Here is a 27,476-nt window from a genome sequence, read left to right on the forward strand (position 1 = left end):
AACAAATGACAGAGACACTCCCCAAACGTCTCAAGGGAGCAATCCCAAGCAGGGAAAGGCAGCGGCCCAAAGGCCTGGCCTAACCCGATCGATAGCAGGAAAGTCCTGCCCGGTGGGGCCCCTCTCCAATCCTGGGGTGGGTGGCACAGTACCCGCCAATACTGACGCCTTGGAGAGGAAGCTAAGCAACTCTGTGGCTGCCCGACCATCTGGCAAAGTGGAGGGGGAGGCTGGGCCATCGACCAGCGCCGAGGCTAAACGGTTCACATACGCCGAAAAGAGGAGTGCAGGGCACATACTCCATCGGCAGTACGCGAGCACAGAAACCAGCCCCTCAGAGGACTGGCTGAAAAAAGTAAAGTGGGCCTCGGAAGTGCTTCCGAACTTTACTCTGGAACCGCCTAAACCGCCCCAGCAACCAAAAAGGCAGCGCAAGGCTCGCAAGAGGCGCGTGGACAAGCTGCAAAGCGATCCAGGATACTGACAAATGTGTCCTTTGCGCAGATTGCCAAGGAGAGGACGCTGATAAGCGTCGTCGACAAAGGCAGCGCGGACGGAAGAATCCCGACGAACCAGTGGAAGTGGGTGGAAGCGGCACTGGCCGACCGCTGCTTCGAGCCCCTGGACAAAGACCCCGGCCCACCTCCAGTCTGCAAAGACATGGGATGGTTCCAGGGTAACACGAAAATTATAGCCTGCGAAGATGAGCGCTCCGTGCAGCTATATAAAGCAGCGGTAGCGCAAGTAGGCGAAGTTTATCCAGGCGCTAAACTAGCAACAGTCGACTTGATCAAAGTGCCCAGCAGACCGAGGGCGAGAATTTGGGTGCCGGCCTCCATAAGAGAGCCAGAACGTATCCTGCTAATGTTGCAGCGATGCAACCCAAGCCTTCCAAGGCCCCGGACTGGAAGGTGGTCAAAGTTGAAGCGACGCAGGGCCCCACAAACCAAGCCGTGGTCGTGTTAAATAAACAGTCGCTGGCCCCGATAGAGGCAGCCAAAAATGAGCTCAACTTTGGGTTCAGCTCTGTCACAGTAAAGGTGTGCCAGTCGGATGCAGCGGCCGGGGTGCGTCCTGTCGACAACCCAGTCGAGCAGGATGTTGCCTCGGAGATCGAAGCACCCGACAACGAGCTGGAGTTGGCCCAAGATGGTGACTCCCTAGAGTCTGAGCTGATGCTGGAGTTCAAAGCAATGTGCCGGAACGAAAGCTCCGGCGAGTCGGACGCCGACAATACAGTGGTGGAGATAGGAAAGGATCCCTCTGAGGCTCCTTCAGATAAATCTCCACCACTGTAAAGCAGCAACTGCTGCCCTCCTACTCCGTTTGGAATCGAGCGGAGGCGACGTAGTCCTAATCCAGGAGCCTTGGGTGGTTGGAGACAAGGTCTGTGGATAAGCGACGAAGGACTACAAGTTGATTGTAGCACCAATTGTACCAAGGAAGGTACAATTTGCACCTGCATTTTAGCTAGAAAGCACGTAAACATTTTAGCGATGGCGACAACAGCAGCTAGCCTAGAGCTGCAAGGGACACCACACCTTAGAGTGGTGTCGTCCTATATGGCTCACGACCAATGTGACCCTCCCAGCGACCTCGTCCGCAAAATAACCAGCGACAGCGAGAGGTCAAACACAGGCCTACTGATAGGTTGCGATGCCAACGCCCACCATACCCAATGGGGAAGGTCGGACATAAATGTAAGAGGTGATTCACTTTTCAGCTCCTAAACTCGAATCTGGTCCCTGTAATCGGAAGAATGACCCCACCTTCATTATAAAGAACCGAAAGGAGGTCATAGACCTCACCCTAGTGTCCCATAGCATACTAGGCCTTATCAAGGGCTGGAGAGTCCTAGAAGAGCACTCCTTCTCCGACCATAGGTATATAGAGACGATAATATCTCTCGAATGCCTAATAGCTGATAGTTATATAAACCCCAGGAAAGCAAACTGGGAGGCATATTCTAAAACCCTGGAAGAACTTCTTCCCCCAACAGTATCAACATGCCCTGATACACAAGATGACCTTAACAGTCTTGTAAATAGATTCACGGAGGCATGTAATAAAGCCTTTAAGGCCGCCTGTCCCCCCATTAAACCGAGAGGGAAGAAAAACCCCCCTGGTGGTCGAAGACCATTGAAGTCCTACGTAAAAGCTGCAGAGCTAATTTTAATAAAGCCAAAAACAGCAACGAGGACGATGGCAGACTACAAGACCAGCCTTGCCCTTTACAAAAAAGAAACTAGGAGAGCGAAAAGAGCCTTCTGGCAAAAATTCTGTACCGAAATCTAAGAAACGGCAGAAGCCGCAAGGCTGCGCAAGATCCTCTCCAAAACGAATACCTCTGTGGGATACATCAAGAGTACAGATAGGGTATGGACCAACTCCAGCAAGGAGTCCCTACACATCCTACTCGATACCCACTTTCCCGGGTGTACAACCATCGAACCACCGGAACGCCCCGATGAAGGCCCAGCCACATTGACCTACTCACAAAACGGAACATTTGCTGGGCGGTGAACAGCTTCAAACTATTAAAATCGCCAGGTCCAGACAAGGTGATCCCAGCTCAACTTCAGAGAGCTGGGGACCAAAAGATACTAAAGGTAAGAAAGATTCCTAAAGCATGGCTCAAGGCAGAAATTGTGTTCATCACGAAAGCGGGAAAAGCCTCCTACTCGACGGCAAAGGACATCAGACCGATTAGTCTGACCTCCTCTCTCCTTAAAACATTTGAAAGGATAGTTGGTCTACATCTGAGGACAATCATCAACCCTCAGATGCTGGCAGACTCACAACACGCATACCGTAAAGGTAAATCCACGGAAACGGCCCTACATGAAGTGATTTCAGGTATAGAGAAAGCTCTACACCTTAAGGAATACTCCCTAGCAGCCTTCCTCAATATTGAGGGAGCCTTCAACAACGTCGAGCCAGGAGCCATTACTGACCTGGGGGTGGATTGCCACTTGGTGGTGCTCATCGATTAATTGCTCACATGCAGGACGGTGACATCATCAATGGGTTCGTCCACTCAGACAAGGTATGTAAACAGAGGAACCCCACAAGGAGGTGTCCCCTGTCTCCCCTCCTATGGAACATTGCAGTCAATAAGATTCTATGTGACTTGGAGAGGGGTGGTTGCAAAGTAGTGGCATATGCAGACGACGTTGTCCTTATGTTCACGGGAAAATTCCGCCAAACACTCTGTGATCTTATGACTACAAAACTTGCTCGATTGTCAGAATGGACAAGATCGTGCGGATTAGGTGTAAATGCCTCGAAAACGGAACTTGTGCTATTCACTAACAAGTACAAAACTCCGCCACTCAACCCCCCAACACTAACCAAATGTAGGTTAACCTTTAGCGACAGTTCCAGTTACCTTGGGTTGGTAATAGACAGGAAGTTAAATTGGAACTTAAATAAGAAAGAAGGAGTGAAGAAGGTCACTATGGCCCTATACACCTGCAAAAAGCCATCGGACTAAAAAGGGGTATGAACCCATACCATACAATACATAAATCCATAGTCCAATGAATATATCGAGCTGTTGCGCAACCAATACTGCTCTACGGAGTCACAGTATGGTGGCCGGCTCTGTCAAAAAAGGCAATCAGCGCTCAACTGGCAAAGGTCCAACGAACGGTCACTCTTTGCATCAGTGGCGCTCTCCGCACCACACCAAATGACGCACTAAATGCCATTCTATGCCTGCAGGGCATAGACCTTTCAGGGAAGGAACAGGCAACAAGGGCAGCAATACGTCTGCGAGATTCGGACCTATGGACGTCACGACCATATGGTCACTCAGCGATCTTTAGGGACACTAATATAATACCTCATAGGACTGATTATTGCGTTCCCAGAGAGTACACAGCCACCCCTTCGAGGCTATAAACACCTGGCCCAACGGGGGCCATCAATATCTTTACTAATGGATCCAAGCTAGACAACAAAGTTGGCGGAGGAATCTACTCCAGGCAACTAAATATGAGGCATTCCTTTCGCCTTCCAGACCACTGGAGTGTCTTCCAAGCGGAAGTCATTGCTATAAACGAAGCGCTAAGATGCCTTCAAGAGATCTCAGTCGCGGCTACTCACCTAAACATCTATAGTGACAGCCAGGCGGCACTAAAATCACTAAACGCGATTTTGTCGCAAATCTCTACACGAGATGGCAAGGCAATATGTTATTAGCCTAATATGGGTCCCGTGACACCAGGACATCGAAGGCAACAGCATAGCAGACGAGTTGGCCAGATCTGACACTACACTCCCCCTTAATCAAGATAAGGAGGAAATACGTATGCCAATGGCCACTTGCAAGCTCAAAATAAAGGAGTACTTTACCCAGCAAACAACCAACAGATGGAAAATGGTCACGGGCTGTCGCTTCACCCGACAAACGTGGCCAGACATCTCGAGAAAACGCACCGCTGAACTATGCAAACTAAGCAGACATAGGTGCAGCATAGTCATTCGCTCTCTTACAGGGCACTGGCTAATAGGCAACCATGCTAATAGGCTGGGTGCCCCCTATAACGACTTCTGTCGTAGCTGTAGAGACGAGGACGAGGAGGAGACAGTAGATTATCTGTTCTGCTCCTGCCCGGCTCTCAGTAGAAGGAGGTTAAAATATCTGGGCTCACCTTTTCTTAACGACATTTCAGAAATGGCTACTATTGGCCCCAGGAACATAGCAAACTTTGTGAGAGCATCTGGATGGGAGCACTGCTGACACCCTGACAAACGGGAGGAGAAGAGGAAAAGATCCAAGCGGAATTACAACGGCCGAAACCGGCCTAGGTGTGTCGGGATTGTGAAGTCCCGACGACCGCCTCAACCTAACCTAACCTAAGAAAGTTTTAATGTTTGTATTCCTTAAAGGCTTTTAATTTATCTGGCTCTTTAATGATTAATGCTTTTATTTTGGTTACTTAGACCGTTACTTATACCGAAGAATGTACTTCAAAGCAATTAGTTGTTGTAATGGCCCAAAACGAATGTGAAAGTGAAATTGCAAAAGACATAAACGCAGTGGCGCCACGCAGGAGGAGAGCAGAAAGGTGACTGGACCAAGCCAAATAGTTGTAGCGAAAAAACTAGTGCGTATAGTATGTTATACTACGGTAAATGGTCAACCTCTACGCTTATCCTGTGCCGCTTATCTCAAAAGTATACCGATATATTGTGCATTCATCGATAATTTTGTTTGATTGTTTCGTTCGGTTACGTTACGATAGGTTTTTGGAACACTGACATTTTTTATGGTGTTTAGATCAAACATATTCAAGAAACTTCTGAAAACTAAAGAAATTTCTTGTACGAAATGGATTCGTTAATTGCATAAAATTATAATCTTAGGAATGAGAATCTAAGCTTGTTAGTAACCCTAAACAGAACATCGAAATGGAGGAAAATACTTTTTTTCTGTGGACTTATTTCATATTTAAAAAATGGGAAGTATATATATTTCGGTATATTTTTAAGTGTCAGAGAGTATATCTTATCGATAAGTCCTCAGACAAACTGCAACAAACAAACACAACAAATAAAAAGATAAAACGGAAGTATAAAATGGCTGTCTTATTTGGTTTCTGGCAGCAAGAATATAATATTTAATTATATTCGCTGGAAAAAGCAGTGACTGTGAAAATGTGCTTTGAACGTGGCTTTGGAGCACAACGGCCAACCGAGAAAATGTAGAAGTGGCTTATTCGGTGTTGATTCTATTCTCGCAGATAGAAAATCGGTGCAAAGGAAAAAACAAAAAATACATTCAAACACACGAATGTAAATGTAAAGGAAAAGTAAGAACACCAACATCTACCACCGAAAGAGGTTTTCTTTATTTTTTTCCTGTAATTAATTACAAAGAGTTGCTCACACCACTCTCTGAACCCGAATCATCTTACTTGTGTTATTATTTGTGAGTGCATATGTGTGTGTTTGTGTGTGTGTTTCTTGTAATATAGTTACGCTGTAGAGCGCGGAGTCGGGGGAAATGGAATGAAGTGGAGTGTAACCAAACACGAAACGGGAGAAAAAAAAGCCAAAGCGCAGGCTAAAAGTTTCTCAAGCGCTGCAATCCAGTCTTGGTCCCTAACCACCTACCCCCTCCGCCAAACATGAGACCCCTAACGGAGCTTTGCATAGGTATACGCACTTGTTTATTCACTACAACTATTTGGCTTGGTCTAGTCACCTTTCTGCTCTCCTCCTGCGTGGCGCCACTGCGTTTATGTCTTCTGCAATTTCACTTTCACATTCGTGTTGGGCCATTACAACAACCAATTGCTTTGAAGTACATTCTTCTTTTTTTGTGGGTTGTTGTTTCCTCCTCTTACACTCCTCCCTTTCCTAAGCCTATTGAGCGTTTCGAATTAGAAAGTGTGTGTGAGTGTGCGAGCGGCATTTTCTCAATGAAATTTAGGAGTGTGCGAGTGTTAGTGAATGGTTAATGTTTTGTAACCGCTTTATAGCTGTGAAAATGTTGAACAGCCCCCTACGTCTCCCCTGTATATTGTCACATGATTAAATTCTAATTAGTGCTCGTTAATAGTCCTCCCCCCCTGTCCGCCCCTAGCAATTGCAATCCGCATGTGTGGGATGTTTAAATTGTTGCATCCAGAGAGGGAGATAGAGACACACTACAGACAGAATGAAAAAAGGGGGACAACGCTCTTTTGTATACAATCACACAAAGACAGATATATTTTTCAATCATTTGCATTTTACGCACACACACAAGCACACGTTGACAGACAACCTACATAATTGCAAGCAACGGCACTTGGCAACACGCTAAAGTAACAGCAGCACTAATAGTGGTCTGTGAACTATGAAGTGGCAGCAGTTTACAGAGCTCAAAGAGTGTCTTAACATGAAACAAGTATGGCATACTGCGACACATTGATACCCAGCATATCGATGGTTAACAAAGTTAAAGTATTTAAAATGTTAGCTCGTTTTTAATTTGTTAAAGACCATGGACTGATTTCCTCGGCAGCATTATTGATTTAATGCAATTAATTTGAAGCTGATTAAGAACTTGTGTGTTGTCGCTCTGCAGGGGTACCAGACCATTCGTACGTAAGCCAACAGATAAATAACAGCACCTTAACAGTGGAAAAGTGCATCAACCCACCGGAATTTAACAAAGTGTGTGCGCGTGTTTTTATACACGGACTCGAAGAGTAAATAGGGTATTTTGTATTTGTGGGGAAAAACGGTTGTATGTAACGCACAGAAGAAAACGTCTCCGACCCCATAAAGTATATATTTTCTTGATCAGCATCAAAAGCCGAGTCGATTGAGCCATGTCTGTCTGTCCGTCCGTCTTGTTGAGCGCCTGGATCTCAGAGACTATAAAAGCTAGAGCCACCAAATTTAGCATGCAGTATGTAATTAGTATGTATGTAGTTCTGTATGCTCACACTGTTACATGTGGATTTAAAAAAAGAGCCCCGCTCCCGAAAACCACCTAAACCTCCCCCAAAACAATATTGAATATAAAAGAAAACTAAAACCGCCATTCCGATACCAAATTGGGATCCGATTGGATCATTCTTATAGCCAAAATGAAGAAATTAATTTGCAGTGGCTAAACCCACCCTGTCCCGCAGCTTTTTGTTGTTTTTCACATTCTCTCATTCACACTCTGCTTCTTCTTCACTCGTCCCCTGCCTCTGCCGTCCCTCTGCCTATGCCACTGCCGACTTTTAACCCACCCCGTCCCGCAGCTTATATTTGTTTTTTTTTTGTGTGCGGGCGCTGCCTCTGCCGCGAGTCAGCAGTGTGTGGGTCTAGGGAACGGCGGCGAGCTAAAGGAGCGTGTTGGTGTGAGAAGTGTTGTAGATGTAGATGACAGATGAAGAAAAAATTTAAAATTTGACAAAACACCGCTGAGGTGCAGATTTAGTACTGAGTGCCGGGTATAAAAGTTGTGATGCGTAAGAAGCGTCTCACAATTCCCTTCTCGTTTCACATTCTCTCATTCACACTCTGCTTCTCCTGTGTGCGACCACTGCCTCTGCCGCGAGTCTGCAGTGTGTGGGTCTTGGGAAGGGGGGCGACCTAAAGGAGCGTGTTGGTGTGAGAAGTGTTGTAGATGTAGATGACAGATGAAGACAAAATTTAAAATTTGTTGAAATAACAATATAAACTACAATAAGCATAAACGATACTAAGTTGTTACCTATTACCTCTTATAATTTATTCCAGAAACTTTTTAATGACCCTTCTGGGTTTTAATGGTTGTTGTTGTTGATTTAGCAAGTTTCACATTAGTTCAGCAGTTGAGGTTGCCCCTACTAAAGGAATAGTCCCCCCACCCAAGGAAAGCCAAATTACTCGACTGGTTGTAAATGGGCTGGGAATATGGTGCTATATTTATGTAGAAGGGTTGTATAATTTACATATGTATGTACAGGATGTGGATAGAAATGTACATATGTATGTACATATGTATGATTCACGGGGAGGTTTGATTCTACTTGAAATGATATCTCTAGAAACCATCTAAAATCATCCTTACAGTGTAATCGGTTATACATCGGTATAAAATCGGTAATACATAGTTTCTAATAATCGTAGATTACAATTGCATTTTATAATTGCTTAAGGCCCTGCAAGTTGAGTTACAGCAAGAATCAGCAGTAAAAGTACTCTAAACATGTCGGGAAAATATACAAAGAAAATTTGTTTATCCGCCATTACCAGAAGTGAAACAAAACAAAATTTTTTATCCTTTCTTCAACGAAAAATACCCGTCCAATAGTTAACCTTACAGTCTCTGTGCCTGACCTTAGTCATAAGAAATTAAATAATGCACGAACATGCTAAATATGGGTCTGTGAAACTGAGCGACTGTTTGTTTCGCTGTGAAAAACGAATAACCGCAGCTGTGCTATCCAAAGAACTAGCGACAGATAGGTGGCATCTGCGTGGGAGGGAAGGGGCGATGTGGAGCGTAGCGATAACGCCAAATATAAACAAAACTTATCCCAGAATCAATAAACCAAAACAAATTTCACTTTTATTTCATGTTTAGATTTCGAGAGCAGCAGCAGCAGCGGGAAGAGAGGACACACCACACCACTCGATAAAGATAAGCTCTCGGGGGTCTTCCAGGTCAAACCGCACTGATACGGATATACTGGACTAATACCACTGAACAGCTATAGGCCACGGTGACTCTGCGGGGGAGCTACTTCTAACCGCCGAACAACCAGGTAGAGCGCTCGACCCGGCCGCCGAGCTTATCAGCGATTCAGGGCAGAGCATGTCGCACGGCAGCGTCGGTGGAAGTGGCGGCAGTTTGGGCGCGCAAACGGTGGGTGCCGGCAACATTGGTGGTGGTGCCGCGGCAGCAGCAGCAGCGGGCGGCGGCAACAGTGAATACCGGGAGCTCCACTGGACAGTTTCGAGCGTGATGGACTCATCACGCGTTTCCACCTGCCTCATCTCTATGCTGCTGATTGTGTACGGCAGCTTCCGGAGTCTCAACATCGAACAGGAGGCACGCGAGCGGGAGCAAAAGAAGCGCAATGAGTCCACAACGAATCTCCTCACCGGGGAGCATGTCGAAAAGGAGCCAAGTGAGTATCGCCAGCCTGTAATCTGTCCACCAAAACCACGCTAATGGCTAAAGGCGCGCTGTGCTTCTTTACAGCAGATAAATTCGCCACACTAGATACGATGCATGCCCTGTGCCTACCCCTAGGCGCCTCAATATCACTGCTCATCATGTTCTTCTTTTTCGACTCGATGCAGCTGCTCTTTGCCGTGTGTACAGCAAGTGAGTATCAAGGACTACCCCCTGCATCGTTCAAAAAAGCAAAAATTTACTTTCTGTCGTAATCACCTCGCAGTCATTGCCACCGTGGCGCTAGCCTTTCTGCTTCTGCCCATGTGCCAGTACATTATGCGTCCCTGCACGGACGGCAAACGTTTCTCATTTGGCGTTTGTGGACGCTTCACGGGCGCAGAGCTCTTTAGCTTCATGCTGTCTGTGTCGATTGTATGCGTTTGGGTGCTAACTGGCCACTGGCTGCTGATGGATGGTAAGAACTGACTGGATGGAAGATCCATCTTCCTTTTGTCGTTCAATAATTTTTGTGTCCTTTCTTACAGCAATGGGCATGGGTCTGTGTGTGGCTTTTATCGCGTTCGTGCGATTGCCCAGCTTGAAGGTGTCGACGCTGCTGTTGACCGGCCTGCTCATCTATGACGTCTTCTGGGTATTCCTCTCCTCGTACATTTTCAGTACGAACGTAATGGTCAAGGTGGCCACGCGACCCGCTGAGAATCCCGTTGGTATAGTGGCGCGCAAACTGAATTTGGGCGGCATTGTTCGAGATACACCGAAACTGAATTTGCCGGGAAAACTGGTTTTCCCCAGCATACACAATACGGGCCACTTCTCAATGCTCGGCCTGGGCGATGTGGTGATGCCCGGCCTCCTACTTTGCTTTGTGCTGCGCTATGATGCCTACAAAAAGTCACAGGGCGTCACCTCGGATCCCACTCTATCAACGCCAAGAGGTGTGGGCTCTAGGCTAACATATTTTCATTGTTCCTTATTGGGGTGAGTGGTGGGGGTGGGAGTTGGCTTAAGCCTTTTACTATGTATTGATTGATTGTATTTTTAATGTTTAGCTATTTTTTGGGTTTGCTAACGGCCACGGTCAGCTCGGAGGTGTTTAAAGCAGCACAGCCGGCGCTGCTATATTTGGTGCCCTTTACGTTATTGCCATTGCTGCTGATGGCCTATCTAAAGGTAGGCTATGATATGCTGAATGGAAACTTTAATGGTGTAATCCTTTCCTTATTTTAGGGTGACCTGCGGCGGATGTGGAGCGAGCCGTTTATCACGCACCCACCATCAAAACAACTGGAAGTCTGAGTGTGTACTCTTATCTACAAATAGCAACAAGAACAACAACCACAAAACTACAAACAGTAACGTCAAACACAAACCCCACATACACACCCATAAGAAAATTCATTTTCTAAACAATTTCGTCTCTAAAATAACATATTGAGTATGTATTTTTTAATTATTCTGTACTAAGTTTCGTTCTAACTTAGGTGATACTCGTTTTTCATAGTGAAATAAAATTCAAAAAATCGAGTAATTATAGTTGATAGCATTCATTTCAATTGGATTCGAATACACACCAATCAATCCATGCAGATAATTGATTTTGATTGTAGAAGAATAGATCCAGCCTACAGTTCATAGGCTTTACCACATATAATATCATAATTATAACCCATAGCGAGAGACTACGAGCAAGCAAGGAAAAGTGTTTGGGACTCGAGTTCTTAAGGAGAGTGTCGTACCTCGGGTAGACAATTGAGAACCAGTATTGCCGTTCTGTAAATACTTAAGTTTAAAAACAAAACAAAAACCAAATTTGCATACACAAAAATGATTAATGAAATTCTTTAGATAAGGAAACCACCATGCAACAAATAATAGTCTGTAAGTTAGCCTTCACAAATACACACACACATTTCATTTACCTGTGTTTTGTTCCAACATTTCCGTCCCACACCGCAGAACCCCCCTGTCCTATCCTACCACAGAGATCCATCTAAAGAATTTTTGCCAAAATGCATGTGTTCGTTTTAAACAATAAAATAATATAAACAAAACGAAATAAAAATACAGATAAAAAAAAACAAAAGTTAAAAGAAAATAATTTCCACCTGCGTCGGTGTATCACAAATTAAGTTCACGAATTTTAATTATTTGTAATTAGAGCAGCTAAAAAACGAAAAAAATAATAATAAATAATTATTGTAATTGTATGCATATGGAGCGATAGTTCCATACTAATTCTAAGTAAATGCAATTTCGAAACGTATAGAAACAATTAAAAGTGAGATTTAAAGAAAAACGTACATTTATACAGGAATTGGTTGCTTCAGTTTCTATGTTAATAATGCTATGTTTCGAAAAACTAATTATAACGGGAAGGGACATGTGAGACGCGTCTTACGCGTCACAACTTTTATACCCGGAACTCAGTACTACATCTGCACCTTAGCGGTGTTTTGTCAAATTTTAAATGTTTTCTTCATCTGTCATCACATCTACAACACTTCTCACGCCAACACGCTCCTTTAGCTCGCCCCCTTCCCTAGAGCCAAACACTGCAGAGTCATGGCAGAGGCAGAGGCAGCTGCCGCACACTGCAGGAAGCAGAGTGTAAATGAGAGAATGTGAAAAAATACAAAAAAAGCTGCGGGACAGGGTGGTTTAGCCACTGAAAATGTATTTCTCTATTGTGGCTATAATAATGGTTCAATCGGATCCCAATTTGGTGATCTGATAGATATGGTCATTCCGTACGGAATGGAAAATATTTTAAATTTGACACAACACCGCTAAGGTGCAGATGTAGTACTGAGTGCCGGGTATAAAAGTTGTGACGCGTAAGAAGCGTCTCACACGTCCCTTCTCGTTCAAACTCGTAGGTTTGGGAGGTTTTCGCCCTTTTGCGGGGGCGGAAGGGGGCGTGGCTCATTTTTGAAATACACTTGTAACAGTGTGAGCATACAGAAGTATGGATGCAAAATTTGATGGCTCTAGCTTTTATGGTCTCTGAGATCTAGGCGCTCAACAAGACGGACGGACGAATGGACAGATAGACATGGCTCAATCGACTCGGATATTGATGCTGATCAAGAATATATATATTTTATGGGGTCGGAAACGTTTCCTTCTGTTTCCGCTCGCCTTCCCCAGACCCACACACTGCAGACTCGTGGCCGCACACAGCAGAAGCAGAGTGGTGAATGAGAGAATGTGAAAAAAACAAATATAAGCTGCGGGACGGGGTGGGTTTAGCCACTGCAAATTAGTTTATTCATTCTGGGTATAATAATGGTCCAATCGGATCCTAATATGGTGATCTGATAGATATGGTCCTTCCCTACGAAACGGCGTTTCTATACCTGGTACTCGAAGAGTAAATAAGGTTTGTATTTGTGGCGAAAAGAGGATGCACAGAAGGAAACGTTTCCGACCCCATAAAGTATATATATATTCTTGATCAGCATCAATAGCCGAGACTATATAGGCATGTCTGTCTGCTCGTCCGTCTTGATGAGCTCTTGGATATCAAAGGCTATAAAAGTTAGAGCCACAAAACAATATCTAATCAGATCACCAAATTGGGATTAGATTGGATCATAATTATAGCCATCATGAAGAAATTAATCTCCTACACCCACCGCGTCCAGCAGCTACTATCTTGCTCGCACAGTCTTCCTCGTGCAGTGTACGACGCACCCTGCTAAAAGACGCCCAGGTGGAAAGAGGCCATCAAATAGGTGAAAGAGGAAACAATTATTAGAGATTAATGAGAATATATTGAATTTATTTGTATTTTTAATTTGTTTAATTTTTCCGAAAGCCATTATCTTCACGTCGCCAAGACATAGACCCGGCTGGGCTGTTAACAAAAATGTTTAAGTGGTTTCTTAATTATGTTTCTGGACTGCTCCATCAATCCAAAAAGGCTTCAGAAGTTCTTCTCAGACAAGCAAATTCTCAAAGAATACTGATTGCATTTAAGTTATATTTTCAAACTGCGTAATGTGCAAAGGGTATTGTTAAATGTGCTTCCATTCATATGTATGCACATGTGTACATATGTATGTATATGATTTATAATACTCGCATCTATAGAAAAACGAAACTTCTTGTTTGGGTTTACTTAATGTTGTCGGAGTTTATTACGTTGAATGTTCTTCTCCTCCGATAATATAAGATCCGCTACCATTTTGTATTCTTGTTTTATTAACTTTTCACAAATTTCCACAAAGTAAACAAAATAACAGAGCTGCCTGAGTAGTTTAACCGTAAGGAACGCATCCTTCACCTCTGGTCACACTCTGCCTCTATCATCATGTGTTGCACTGTTTGCTAGCAAACGTGTTTTCGGATCTGGTGTGACCGCACTCCTGGTGGTGGCAGAGCTTCTAAAGCTGTATTTAGTGCTGCCCATGAAGAAACTATAGTTTCTATGCTGCCCATTTTATGACTCTGGCGGTATTTCAATTAGAGCGATGAAACCAACGGGAGTGTTCCGATAAAAATAAAAGTGATAAATCCATGAATTAATTATTCCCGGTATTCGAAGAGTAAATAGGGTATATTGTAAATAGTTTTTGACCCCATAAAGTATATATATTCTTGATCAGCATCAATATCCGAGTCGATTGAGCCATGTCTATCTGTCCAATCGTCCGTCCGTCTTGTTGAGCGCCTGGATCTCAGAGGCCATAAAAGCTAGAGCCATCAAATTTTGCATCCAGACTTCTGTATGCTCACACTGTTACAAGCGTATTTAAAAAATTGGCCTCGCCCCCTTCCGCCCACGCAAAAGGGCGAAACCCTCCCAAATATGCAATTCTGAAGATAAAAGAAAACTAACGAGAAGGGACGTGTGAGACACTTCTTACGCGTCACAACTTTTATACCCGGCACTCAGTACTACATCTGCACCTTAGCGGGTTGTGTCAAATTTTAAATATTTTCCATTCCGTACGGAATGACCATATCTATCAGATCACCAAATTGGGATCCGATTGTACCATTATTATAGCCAAAATAGAGAAATACATTTTCAGTGGCTAAACCCACCCTGTCCCGCAGCTTTTGTTGTTCTTTTCACATTCTCTCATTCACACTCTGCTTCTGCTTCATGCGGCCCCTGACTCTGCCGCCCCTCTGCCTTTGCCTCTGCCAACTTTTAACCCACCCCGTCACGCAGCTTATATTTGTTTTTTTTGTGTGCGGGCGCTGCCTCTGCCGCGAGTTTGCAGTGTGTGTGTCTAGGGAAGGTCGGCGAGCTAAAGGAGCTTGTTGGTGTGAGAAGTGTAGTAGATGTAGATGACAGATGAAGAAAAGATATTAAATTTGACACAACACCGCTAAGGTGCAGATGTAAGACGTGACGTGTAAGAAGACGTGTAAGACCCTTCTCGTTAGTGTTCTTTTATCTTCAGAATTGCAGGTTTGGGAGGGTTTCGCCCTTTTGCGTGGGCGGAAGGGGGCGAGGCCAATTTTTTAAATACGCTTGTAACAGTGTGAGCATACAGAAGTCTGGATGCAAAATTTGGTGGCTCTAGCTCTTAGAGTCTCTGAGTACTAGGCGCTCATCAGGACGGACAGACGGACAGACATACATGGCTCAATCGACTAGGCTATGCTGATCAAGAACATATATACTTTATGGGGTCGGATAGGTTTCCTTCTGTGTGTTACATACCTTGTGCACAAATACAATATACTGTATTTACTCTTCGAGTACCGGATATAAAAAGCTTTATATTAATGAACCTAAATAAATTTAAAACTCAAATTTTTGTATTAAGCCGACTTCTTTGTTAGCCTTCTGGGCGACGCTTTTGTGACGCTTTCAGGAGACTCTTCTACGACACTTCCGAAAACTCTTCGTCGACTCTTTTAGAAGACTATTCGGCGACTCTTCTCGAAGTGTCGCAGAAGTGGTTCATTCCCCCGACATACGATAAGAAATCGTTGGCGATCATTTTAATCTTCCGCGATAAAAATTGTTTGCAGGGTTGGGAGTTGGAAAAAAAGAAATTTACAAATAAAAGCTGTTATTGTAATTGTAAGCTGTTATTGTTTTATATGCAGATTTAATATTGCTTTATTCTGCATATTATGTAAACGCCGTCGCTTCTCGAATTCGTTGCTGCCGTAATATCAACATTGTTACCAAATTCATTTTTTTACAGAGAAATCCTTTCAGATGTACATATGTTGCCTCTGAGCTTACATTTGAACCCTTCAAATTTAATTCTACCCTCAAGACTTTATGCAGAGTTTATGTATCCTATATGCTTATATTTATGTATACCCGGTACTCGTAGAGTAAATAGGGTATATTGTATTTGTTGTGTGGAGTAGACATATGTAGCGAACGGAAGGAAACGTTTCCGACCCATATCCTTGATCATCATAAACAGCAGAGTCGAAATAGCCAAGTCTGTCTGTCCGTCCTAATGAGCGCCTAGTACTCAGATACCATAACACCATAGAGACTGGAATCCAAGTTTGGCTTCCAGACTTTCTGTATGCTCACAAGTGTATTTCAAAAATTTCCCCCGCCCCCTTCCGGCCCACAAATAAGACAAATAAGACAAAGATAAAATGTTATATTTGAAAACCATTTAGGTTCAAATGTACTACTGAGTATATATAAAACATCTAAATATGTTTTAAAAATAATGCATAACGGCAATTGCCTTTGCGTTCTATATATGTTGAATTAGAATCTAATGATTAGAGTATTCAGCGTGCACTGTGTGAATAAGCATAGATTAATCAAAAAAATGTATAGTGGGAACATGTTTGCTGGCAAGTCGGCTGCCCTGCACATGTACCCAAACATTAACACTTTGACTTTATGGTGTATACAATATGGTACTGTATGGTTAGCGGTTAATGTTAGCTAATGTATGTACATGTAATTTTATGATTGTATGTACTAATGTATATGCTGAAATATATACTAATGATACAATAATTGCATCATGTCATGGGGTACGCGTACCGCTTACTCAGCGGTGTAGTTTTGCTTATATGAACTGGCATATCTATGTACATAAACATATACTGTATTGTTATTGTCAAGGTATATACTGTATGGTTAGTGTCCATATACTGAATGGTTAGAGTCCATACCCTTGAAGTCCAGCTAAACGGTTCCGAAACATACCTTACGATCGCGACAACGTAAATAAAATCCGCTCAAAAACTAAGGATAGTGGCACGAACAGCTGTTCGTTTTTCCCTTTGCTTGTTTCTTAAATATACGCCCTTGCAAATCGTCTCAGTCCACCGGCGCCAGTATAGAATTGAACGTTCGCGCGTTCGTGTCATATCAAATTGGATAATTTCGTCCATAAAATTCGAAGTATTGAGCGGAATTCATGATTTTTGAAATAATTTCTCCGCCAAAAGTAAAGGATCGGGCCCGAATTCAATGGATAGTACATTTTTTACGATCCATTTATCAGAATCGAAATCATGAGTTCCTGCATCAAAAACACTGATCGTGCGCGTTCATCAGGACGATTACAATAAATGGATCATGGATCGGTGATCAAGTTGTACTGGTGAAAGCCATACAAATGATAAGAAATCAACCCAGTTTTTTGTTTGACAGAAAATGTTGTTGCAAGAAATTTTCCATCTCGAAGCCCTATGCATTTCTGTCCTGCCGGAACGGACTTATCCATGTTTTCTCCATGCGTTGTTGTGTTCCAAGCATGAAGAAACTATAAAGGAGGGCCCGTCGGCTTTTTAGAGGGAAACGTAACAATGCTGTCAATAAGTGCGAGTGAAAGGGCGTGCAGAGAGAGAGAGAGAGAGCAACTTTACAATAATAAGAGTACAAGCTGCTCATACTTGCGTCCCAGCACGGTCGTCGGGGGGAAATGACCCGAGAAACGCTGCCGACGACAGGCCCTCCATTATAGTTGCTTCATGGTTCCAAGCTCCATATTCAAACTAAAACGAAAAGGGACGTGTGAGACGCCCCACACTGCAAATCCACGGCAGTGGCCGAGGCAGAGGCGGCGCACTGTGCGAAGCAGAGTGTGAATGAGAGAATGTGCAAAAATAAAAGCTGCGGGACGCTGTGGGTTTAGCCACTGCAAATTAATTTCTTCAATGATCCGATCGGATCCCAATTTGGTGATCTTTAAAATTTTAGATTTGGGTGGTTTTCGCCCTTTTGCGGGGGCGGAAGGGGCTCATTTTTTAAATACACAGTGTGAGCATATATAAGTCTGGATTTTGGTGTTTCTGGCTCTTATAGTCTCTGAGTACTAGGCGCTCATCAGGACGGACAGACGGAAAGACAGACATGGCTCTATCGAATCGGCTATTGATGCTGAACAAGAATATATATACTTTGTGGGGTCGGAAACGTGTACTTTTGTGCGTTACATACAACCGTTATTCGCACAAATACAATATACCCTATTTACGCTTTGAGTACCGGCTATAAAAATATACTCCCCTGCTTTCATACAAAATTTGAGTTTTTAACGGATTTACCTTTGTAAAGAAACAGAAAACCCTTACCCTTTGGTCATACTGGGCACATAGCGAAATATATAGCATTTTCTATCGCATGAAAATATTGCGCATCTGAGTACTGGCACTAGTGGTTTTGGGCTGAACGCCAAAACAGAATATCAAAATTGAGGAAATATGACTTTCATCGGTATATTTTCGGTATATTATGATAGTGAGAAGGTATATTCTGGTATATTTCTGAGGTGTATGTTATCGGTGAGGAAACATTTTTAAGTGAGCTGCATAAATGTAAAAGTAAATGGTCGTTGCATAAACAAACAACTGCAAATAAATATAGTGTTCTTGGTATGTGTGTTTTCTGTGTGTATATACAACAAAACAAAGACGAGAGGCACCTTGGGCAATTGCAAGAAGCGAAACGCAATTTGTAGGCATGGAAGTTCTTGTGGGTCATTTTTTTCTCTAGCGTGTGTGTATGTGTGTGGTGTGGCGTTGGTGTGCGTATGCGGTATTGTTTTCGTGTTTTGTTTTTAATTTCGGAGAAGCATTTAATGCGCGTTACGGAATAGATATATTTATGTACATTATACTTTATATTCACATAACACATATACATACCATACCATGTGTACGCATGAATGCGCATGGTCCGCCTTTATGTCTGCTCAGCTTCCGACGGTGACATCTGGCAGTTGCAGTGCGTGGGATGACTTTTCATGCTAATGCGTTAAACATCTTTGTGTCCTTTTTTGTAGCCCCTTCTTCTTGAACGAACTTCATCTGGGTACTCCGTGCAGCAAACTGAATCACAACCGTCAGAGACAGAGGCAGCACTCGCTGGGCGATCATATGGGTGGCAACAGTGCTGGAGCCAATAATGCCAGCGCGTTTAGCGCCGGAGGTTACATCGGCCCCACCAGTAGCCAACACAGTTTGGGAGCAGCCGGAGGCAGCGATCTGATACCTGGACTCATTGGGACTGGCTCCGTGTCCTTGGGCGTGTCCTCATACGCCTATGGTGGGACCAGTTGGGAGGAGTTTTGCGAGCGGCATGCTCGAGTGGCGGCCTCGGACTTTGCTAAGGCCTGCATTACGTACATCAACGGGAACCTGCCGCCCGAGGAGGCGCGTAACATACAGCATCGCAGCTTTTCACAGAAATTCGTGGAATCATTTGCGATCCACTACGATACGGAGTTCTTCAGGCGTCGCAGCACTCTGAAGATTGGCGCCGGTTCGTTGGACTTTGACGAAGAGCACGAGGTGCCGCGTCTGTTGTCGAAGTCGCTGCTGCGGCGACTCTCCTTCAAAGGACTGCGCAAGGGCAAGGTGAGCGCAGGGCCGCCCAGAGGCTGTGTCCTTTTCGTTGACTGTTATCCATTTGGGGTTTAACAAAAGTTCCCCCTCCTGCAGGCCTTCTTCCACAAGAACCCGGACGACGTGGACGGCAGCGGCAAACAGAGCAAGACCAAGCTGGCCAAGATCGTGGTTGAGTGCCGCAAGGAGGGCTACGTAAATAACCTGACGCCCGAAAGTCTTGACCAGCCGACCGGCTCACAAAAGTGGGAGAAGTGCCGCCTGGCCTTGGTTAAGGCTGTTGGCGGCTATATGTTGGAGTTTTACTCGCCGCCAAAGTCCGCCAAGCCACGCAGCGGTGTCTTCTGTTTCCTAATATCAGAGGCACGCGAGACCACAGCTTTGGAGATGCCTGACCGCCTCAATACGTTCGTTCTGAAGGCGGACAACAACATGGAGTATGTGATCGAGGCGGAGAGCGCCGAGGAGATGCGCAGTTGGCTGGCTACCATTCGGTATTGCATGCGTACACCACCCACCCAGCAGCCTTTGATCGAATCGGACGTTATAGCGGCGGCTATGCAGACCTCGCCGACAAATCCCTCGGGTAGCAGTGCATTGGGTGGCATACAGAATCCCCAATACCAGCAGCAGAGCGGTCTGGGGGGCTCCAATGGCAATCTGGTAGTGGGCGGTGGGATCGCTATTTCCTCTTCGCTGTCGGCGGACAGTGCATTGGCCTCAGCTGCCATTGGCCATGGTGCCATATCCTCCAGCGACATAAATGCCATCAATGAACTGGGCACCACACCTCCGTCGGGACCACCGGAGATACCTATGCGACCGCATCGCGGCGAGCAGCGTCTGTCGGCCTCCAGCAATTTCGATGGTGTCGAACTAACCGAAAACGATGCGGATGTGAATGTGGCAGATTTAACGGCTGAGATGAGCCTCTTTCCCTGGTTCCATGGCACGCTGACCAGATCGGAGGCGGCACGCATGGTCCTGCAGTCGGAGGCTGCCGGACATGGCTACTTTTTGGTGCGGCAGAGCGAGACGCGACGCGGCGAGTTCGTGCTGACGTTCAATTTCCAGGGAAGGGCCAAGCACCTGCGGCTTACTATTTCGGAGAAGGGCCAGTGCCGGGTGCAGCATTTGTGGTTCCCCTCGATCCAGGAGATGCTTGAACACTTTCGCCATAATCCAATTCCCCTTGAATCGGGCGGCACTTCTGATGTGGTCCTCACCGACTGGGTGCACAATACCAGCAGACTGAATGATCCCTCAGCTTCGACAGCTTCAATGGCGGCAGGAGGTGCAAGTGCAGGTGGAGGTGGAGGAGGAGCGCACGATACGCATCACGGCCAGCAGCATCAAGATTCATCAGCGGCGGGCGGTGCGCCAAGCAATGGAAATGGAAACGGGAATGGTCATGGAGGAGCAGGAGAAGGAGCAGCAGCTGGCGGGGGCCATCCGTCGCCGAGACATGTGAGATAGCCAACATTTTGGAGTCAATTCAGTGTCAGTGATGGTTTTATTTTATTTTACTTTGATTTCTGTTCGACTTCTTTTCATTTCTCATTGCAAAAGTTGGGATGATGCGATTTGAGCTCTCACCCCACATCCTCTGATGACGCCTTGGGGCTATGGAAATACTAGGGAGATACTTTGTAGGCCTATTGAATATTACTAAGTAGTTCGAGAATTTTTAACATGTTTTAAATATCCTCTAAAGTCCTCTAAAGTACTAGAAGATTATTTAGGGATTAGGGATTATTTTTCAAAATTTTACTGGAAAACATTTTGGTTAATTTTTGTATGAATTAAAACAGTTAAAGGAATTTCTCTTACATTTAAAGATTCTCATTCAATATTTTTGATTTAAGCCTAAAGTAAATCTCAAGTCTGAGGTCTGATTAGGCAGTCTATTTTTTCCATGTTGTTCAATATTTACCTATTTGTTTTAGGTGTCTTCTCAGTCGTTTGCGACTCGAAAAGGTTTTTTAAAACAGTGGAAATGGCGTCCAATTGTGAGGATCAGTCCTTTATTAATAATAGTTTTAGTCAACATTTTAATTAAACAATGATTGGAATTTGCATAGGTCTGAAAATATATTCTTTTTGTATAATTTTCTTAAAATGTTGTCCGAAACTTCTCTTTGAGATTAACCATTCAATTTGTGACATTTCCTTTAAGGGAATCCTTATTGGAAATCACTAAGTTTTAAGTACATAAATTTAGTTAGATATTTTGTGTTAATTTGGAATGTCTTTGATTTGATTGTAGCATGCTAAATGTCTCTAGCTTCACCACCACCACCCCAAACCAAACCCAATATCAACCACCCAACAAATCCCATCCAAGGAGCCAGACCACTAACAAAGTTTCTTCTTTGCATTTTGTTTTGCAGTGCAACGGAGTGATTACCATGAATCTAAGTGTTCGCCTAAAGACAAACGAAATCGAACTGCCATTGGATCAGCCAACTCACGTCTATTTTCCGGAGCAAGCCTACTTTCCATTGGACCCCACAACACTCACGGTGCACAGTTCGCCGCCAGCTGGGCACAGCAGCTTCCTCGATCAGCCGCATCTGCGGGCATCCAATGCTTCATTACAGGGCTCCTCAGGACACCATCAGCAGCTGCAGCAACAGAATCAGTCGGGCCAGGGCGGAGGAAATGCCAGCGGTAGCGGCGCTAGCGGCAGCGGCAACGAGGGCAACGGACGTGCCGTCGACAATCAGTATAGCTTCACTTGAATCGCTGACCTAGATTGAATTGGGTTTGGGGGAGGATTGGATACATTGCGGAAATGTATCATTGTGCCATTTGTCTTGAGAAGGGGAAGACATCTTTGTGTTTCTATTGCATTAAAATAGGATGTCTCGTTTATTGTATATCGTGTAGTCTGCTTTTCTTAGTTGCGTGTCTGTCTCCGTGTTCCGTTTTCTTATCTGTCTTTGCTTTCTTACTTGTTTCTTTTAAGTATAGTAGTATATCCTTTCGAAGGCATGAAGTAACTGAATATTTCTATGTATAAATTATTATATTATAGCTAAATGTGTGTTCATTTTTAAGTACATCGATGTTGTATGTAAAAAAAAAAACAAAAAAAAACAAGGGAAAAACTAAACAGAAAATATGGAAAATACTTTAAAAAAATTAAGATTTATGTGGCACCAAAGGTGCGACTCAAGCGAATCCTAAAACTTCCTGCTTTACAAAAAAAAACACATAATTATAACTTACATACATATAACAAAAATATATATTTAAATTGGTAAACTAAAATAAAATAACTGAAGTTATGTAAAAGTCAAAAGTAATCCAGACTTGTGGCGCCCCTGTTCGATTTGTTATTTATCGGTTTTACTATCGACAGAATGAGTAACCCATTGTCGACCTGTTTACATATACAGAACGAAAAATCGAATATTAGAGAAACTCAGGTGGTAAGGTCCAGGGGCATTGATATGATATATAAGTAGGATATGCAGAACAGTTTTGTTTGCAACTTTTTATTAAAGCCCAAAACTCAGATGTGCCAATTTATTTGCGACAGAGAGTGCTCAGCAAGTTGTTCACCTTTGTTAAGAAAGGGGGCCTAAGTGGATTAAGTTCACTCATGACTTTTGGTATATCGGTATGTATATGTTATTAATTTTTTGGTAGAATATTTGGTATCTCAGCGATAAGTATGCTGTCACAATTTGTACTCCTCTCTAATTTAATTTACAATTTAATTGTTTAAACTCTCAGTTTAACCTTGAGAATGGAGCTTGAACTGGATGTGGTGGACTACCTCCAGGCTCTGTCCTACGATGGCAATTGCCTACAGAAGAAGGAGCTGGCCAAGGCTTTAGACAACGGCATCGGCGACGAGGACTTGCGTGCGGTAATATTCTGGCTGGCCCACGAACTACATATGCTGCGCAAGACGGACGAGCATGTGACATCCAGCAAGAAGGAACACGACGAGTTCGCCATTGAGTTGTCGCTGCTGCTCACCGAGTTGAGCTGCCCCTACAGCCAGCTGGTCTTGGGGCCCGTGTCGGAGCGCTTCGAGAGCCGTGACTCGCTGCTGCAGCTGCTGGACTACCTAACGACGGAGCTGATGTTCACCAAGATTTCGCTGAAGACGCAGCCCATGGGACCGCCCTGCAAAAAGTCTAAGACTGAGTCCGGGGTCGAGACGTCGTTGTTGCAGCTAATGAAGGACATGCAGCTGGGCGAGTTGCCCAAGATCATCAATGCCAAGGCAATGTTTGATAAGATTACACACCGACTAAAGCAGCGCATTGGTCAGACAAATCGTGGTGTGCTCACCGAGCCACTTCTCAGCCTTAAGAAGCAGCTCAGCGATGTCCAGTGGCGAATGTTGGAGGCCCTGCACATTGATCTAGACAACGAGTATAATCTTCGTCGCCAAATGATGCTCACCCGCCTGGAGGCCACCATTCAGAGCTTCCAGTGGTCGGAGAGCATGCGGAATCGCGAGCACGAGATCATGGAACTCTTCCAGCTTAAGCTCAAGAACCTGGAACACTTCAAGTACGGTGGCAACCAAACCAACATTGTGGCTCTCTTGGCCGCCCGCGCTGATTTGGCCGTCATCGAGAAGACGAGCTCGGCAAATGTACGCAAGAATACTGCCTCGAAGATTCAAAAGCACATGATTGGCAGCGTCCCGGATCGCGGTGGACGCGCCAATGAGCATGCTCCGCCTCCACCAGAGATGCCCTCTTGGCAGCAGCAAAGAGCAAGCGGTCCCCAAGGCAGAGGCGGAAAAAGTGGCGGTGGCCGTGGAGGTGGAAACTTCGGAGGCGGTGGACGTGGCCGCGGAGGTGGTTGTGGAGGCTCGGCAGTTGGTGGTGACAATAACTGGCAGCAGCAGAATCGAGATCGCGACAACAGCAGCGACAGAGATCGAGATCAGCAATGGACCAATGGAAGTGGACGTGTGCAGGGCTCTGGCTGGAATCCTCAAGGCGTACGGGGAGTTGGTCGTCCCAGAAGAGGTGGTCGCGGAGGCGGCCGTAGTCGTGTTGGAGGTCAACATCAAGGCGATGGCTACCAATAAGCTTTATGCCCTGCATAAACCAATTCCATGAACTGATATTATAAGAGATCGTTGCCTATCTACCCGCTCTGCCTATTTAGATTTCCTAAAACTGATCATTATTTAATTATTATTTCGTTTATTTAATTAAAGATTTTCATGGATGTGATGGCCCTAGCCACTCGGAACATTTGCTCCCACGAGTACTTGTGGAGGGTATCATATAGTTCTTATGCTTCTTGTCGTAGCATATACTTGTTAGCTTTGGGTTAGAATTCCATTTTCAATAGACAGTCGATGATCTAGTTTACGTTTTGTTGGTGGATTTATGGATGCGCTTATCAAAGTGGGAACCATCGCTACCACAGAGTCGCGTGCAGCTGTCAAGGGGCTAGTACGATAAAGACGTAACCTGTTGGCCATGAAATTAAATTTGTTATGCACACAAGAAGCTCATTTTACCCACATACTTGATCTTGCCCTCAATCCCCGCCAAGAACTACGCCCCTGGGAAGGTAACTAAGCAGAAAACACACGCTACACTGCCAATTGGCTTTAGCTTCCAATCTAGTCATCATCTATAGAAGCGATACTCACAGTCGTACTGCCACTGTCCACCAGAGATCCACTCCACAGCGACAACAATTAACGTGTTCAATCAGCATGAAAACCATGTCGATGTCATCATGGAGGAGTCAGTCACAAAGCTTGGATCATTTCAAACGTAGACCTAGCCCAGAGCGGTTGAGAGAGTGTCCAGAAATTCAGCTTAAAATTTTTCAAATTAGATCAAAATGTCAAACGTCAATAAACTGCTGCCTCTGATGCTGATAATTGGCTATTGCGGCATTTTTGTGCCTGGAAGTGCACAAAACCTGTTGGACCGTCTACGGCCGGTTAATGCAACGCGCTTCGATGATGGCATCAAAGTCGTGTCCGGCACCAAAGTGAAGCGATACGAACGTCTGACGGTGCCGCTGGGCGGACCTGCTGGCATACCAGGAGCTGCTGGTCTTTTGGGACCTCTGCTATCTCCACAGCCAGCTTATTTGGGTTATACCTATGTAGGCTTATGGCAAAGGAATGCAGAACACTATTAACCCATAATTGATTTACTTTTTAGTTGGTGCCACAATGGCAGGCGGGTGCGAAGCTCATGGGCGACAGCGAGGGAGCTGGCGTGTCTGGTATGATCACCTTCCAGCAGTTGCCGTACAACTCGGACATCAAGGTGACAATGAATGTGACAGGGTTACCTTCAGGCAAGCATGCACTGCATATACACACCTTTGGCGACATCAGCGATGGTTGCAAGTCCACGGGCGGACAGTTTCCCAATAATTTTGTAAGTTTTTAAGCAGGAATCAAATCTACGAGTACAATTCTATAATTCTATGATTTATCTAGCTCGGCAACGTGGACGCTAAAGATGATGGCAGCATATCTGCGAACTTCCAGAGCATCTACATCCAGTTGTTTGGTTTCAATGGGATTGTGGGCAGGTCCATTGTTATACACAGCAAGGCCATCGATCTGAATACTGCACTAAATGCGGAGGTCTTCTCCTCATCGCTACAGGCCATGCCGAATGCCTTGGCCTTTCAAAATGAGGAGAACTCTGTGGGTCCACCCATAGCTTGTGGCGTGATTAGCCTCATGAGCACTGCCGTGGCTACTGCTTCCGTTTCAACGGCTGCGGCAGTGGAGAAAAGGGAGACTTAATGCATTTTCAACTTTTATTTTAACGTATTTTAATACATAGTCTCTGTATTATCTTTATAGAAGGAGAGCTTTTATATTTTTTATAGCAGGTACTCTAAGAATAAAAAGGGTATATTGTATTTGTGCATAAAGTGGATGTACATATGTAACGCAAAGAAGGAAACGTTTCCGACCCCATAAAGTATATATATTCTTGATCAGTATGTCTGTACGTCCATCCGTCTTTCTTGACGTCTAGTTCTCAGAGACTATAGGTGCTAGAGCCACCCAATTTTCCTCCTGACTGATGTATGCTTACACTGATACAAGGGTATTTACAGACTTAGACCCGCTCCCTTCCGCCCACGCAAACGGCGCAATGAGCCACCATTTTGAAGATAGAATAAAACTATCGTCATTCCGTAGGGAAGGTCCATTCTAACAGATCACCGAATTGTGATCAGATTGGATCATTATTATAGACAGAATAAATAAATTAATTTGCAGTGGCCATAGGGGAGGTGGGCGAGTTAAAAGAGCGTGTTAAACTAGCCTACCGGCTGCATATGTACAAACAGAACAGACCCGGGTCGATGATCCTGAGAAAATAATACATTCCATGTTGTAATGTACGAGTGTAATGAGTAATGACTTACGAAAAAACCCTCTAAGGTACAGATGTACTACTGAGTACCGGGTATAAAGGTTGTGACGCATAAAAAGCGTCTCACAAGTCGTTTTTTTTTTAATGCATTTTTCGCTTGGTGTAGACGTTTCTGCCTACAATATTTGTCTTCCAGTGAGAGATAATGCATTGTTGTCAGTAATTTAAAACAACAAACATATGTAAATATATTTTACGTGTGAGACGCTTCTTACGCGTCACAACTTTTATCCCCGGTACTCAGTACTACATCTGTACCTTAGCGGTTTTTTGTCAAATTTTAAATTTCTCTTCCTCTGCCATCTACATCTACAACACTTCTCACGCCAAAAAGCTCCTTTAGCTCTCTAAATGTGAAAAAAAAACAAATATAAGATCCCAATTTGGTTATCTGATAGATATGGTTTTTAGATTTCTTTTATCTTCAAAACTGTTTTGGGAGGTTTTCGCCCTTTTGCGTGGGCGGAAGGGGGCGGGGCTAATTTTTTAAATACACTTGTAACAGTGGCTCTAGCTTTTATAGTCTCTGAGATCCAGGCGATCAACAAGACGGACGGACAGACAGACATGGCTCTATCGACTCGGCTATTGATGCTGATCAAGAATATATATACTTTATGGGGTCGGAAGCGTTTCCTTCTGTGCTTTACATACAA

General features: G+C 44.4%; 4 protein-coding genes and 1 long non-coding RNA gene across 13 annotated transcripts; 4 read left to right on the forward strand and 1 right to left on the reverse strand.

Annotated features, from left to right (window-relative positions):
* Nucleotides 1-5,532: 5,532 nt before the first annotated feature.
* LOC117591222 (signal peptide peptidase-like 3) lies at nucleotides 5,533-11,642 on the forward strand. Of its 3 annotated transcripts, none has more exons than XM_034284395.1 (7): nucleotides 5,533-5,816; nucleotides 9,059-9,605; nucleotides 9,659-9,805; nucleotides 9,879-10,070; nucleotides 10,141-10,594; nucleotides 10,666-10,786; nucleotides 10,844-11,642. In XM_034284395.1, exons 2-7 carry the CDS (start codon nucleotides 9,290-9,292, stop codon nucleotides 10,910-10,912), a joined length of 1,299 nt encoding a protein of 432 aa, XP_034140286.1. In that variant the 5' UTR covers nucleotides 5,533-5,816; nucleotides 9,059-9,289; the 3' UTR covers nucleotides 10,913-11,642. The 3 variants fall into 3 exon arrangements, with proteins under 3 accessions (XP_034140286.1, XP_034140288.1, XP_034140287.1); XM_034284397.1 differs by having other exon boundaries at nucleotides 9,683-9,805; XM_034284396.1 differs by having other exon boundaries at nucleotides 5,534-5,816; nucleotides 9,680-9,805.
* Nucleotides 11,643-18,332: 6,690 nt separating this feature from the next.
* LOC117591210 (SH2B adapter protein 1) lies at nucleotides 18,333-22,622 on the forward strand. 5 transcript variants are annotated; one of them, XM_034284351.1, is made up of 4 exons: nucleotides 18,333-18,442; nucleotides 18,853-19,426; nucleotides 19,496-20,881; nucleotides 21,805-22,622. In XM_034284351.1, the coding sequence occupies exons 2-4, from the start codon at nucleotides 18,947-18,949 to the stop codon at nucleotides 22,153-22,155; spliced, it is 2,217 nt and encodes a 738-aa protein (XP_034140242.1). In that variant the 5' UTR covers nucleotides 18,333-18,442; nucleotides 18,853-18,946; the 3' UTR covers nucleotides 22,156-22,622. The 5 variants fall into 5 exon arrangements, with proteins under 5 accessions (XP_034140242.1, XP_034140244.1, XP_034140243.1 ...); XM_034284353.1 differs by lacking the exon at nucleotides 18,333-18,442 and adding an exon at nucleotides 18,528-18,542; XM_034284352.1 differs by lacking the exon at nucleotides 18,333-18,442 and having other exon boundaries at nucleotides 18,817-19,426.
* A 475-nt stretch (nucleotides 22,623-23,097) lies between these two features.
* LOC117591206 (protein FAM98B) lies at nucleotides 23,098-24,538 on the forward strand. Its single transcript, XM_034284346.1, has one exon. It carries the CDS (start codon nucleotides 23,169-23,171, stop codon nucleotides 24,474-24,476), a length of 1,308 nt encoding a protein of 435 aa, XP_034140237.1. The 5' UTR covers nucleotides 23,098-23,168; the 3' UTR covers nucleotides 24,477-24,538.
* Nucleotides 24,539-24,577: 39 nt separating this feature from the next.
* On the reverse strand, nucleotides 24,578-25,119 carry LOC117591209. 3 transcript variants are annotated; one of them, XR_004574364.1, is made up of 3 exons: nucleotides 25,053-25,119; nucleotides 24,926-24,997; nucleotides 24,578-24,867 (listed from the first exon to the last, which is right to left on the reverse strand). It is a non-coding gene; the product is annotated as an uncharacterized LOC117591209 (long non-coding RNA). The 3 variants fall into 3 exon arrangements; XR_004574365.1 differs by having other exon boundaries at nucleotides 24,922-24,997; XR_004574366.1 differs by having other exon boundaries at nucleotides 24,926-24,992; nucleotides 25,053-25,103.
* A 99-nt stretch (nucleotides 25,120-25,218) lies between these two features.
* LOC117591208 (superoxide dismutase [Cu-Zn]) lies at nucleotides 25,219-26,288 on the forward strand. The gene is made up of 3 exons (XM_034284349.1): nucleotides 25,219-25,519; nucleotides 25,579-25,800; nucleotides 25,863-26,288. Exons 1-3 carry the CDS (start codon nucleotides 25,250-25,252, stop codon nucleotides 26,175-26,177), a joined length of 807 nt encoding a protein of 268 aa, XP_034140240.1. The 5' UTR covers nucleotides 25,219-25,249; the 3' UTR covers nucleotides 26,178-26,288.
* Nucleotides 26,289-27,476: the final 1,188 nt, after the last annotated feature.

The sequence above is a fragment of the Drosophila guanche genome, unplaced genomic scaffold (assembly GCF_900245975.1).
Source record: "Drosophila guanche unplaced genomic scaffold, DGUA_6, whole genome shotgun sequence".
NCBI lineage: Eukaryota > Metazoa > Arthropoda > Insecta > Diptera > Drosophilidae > Drosophila > Drosophila guanche.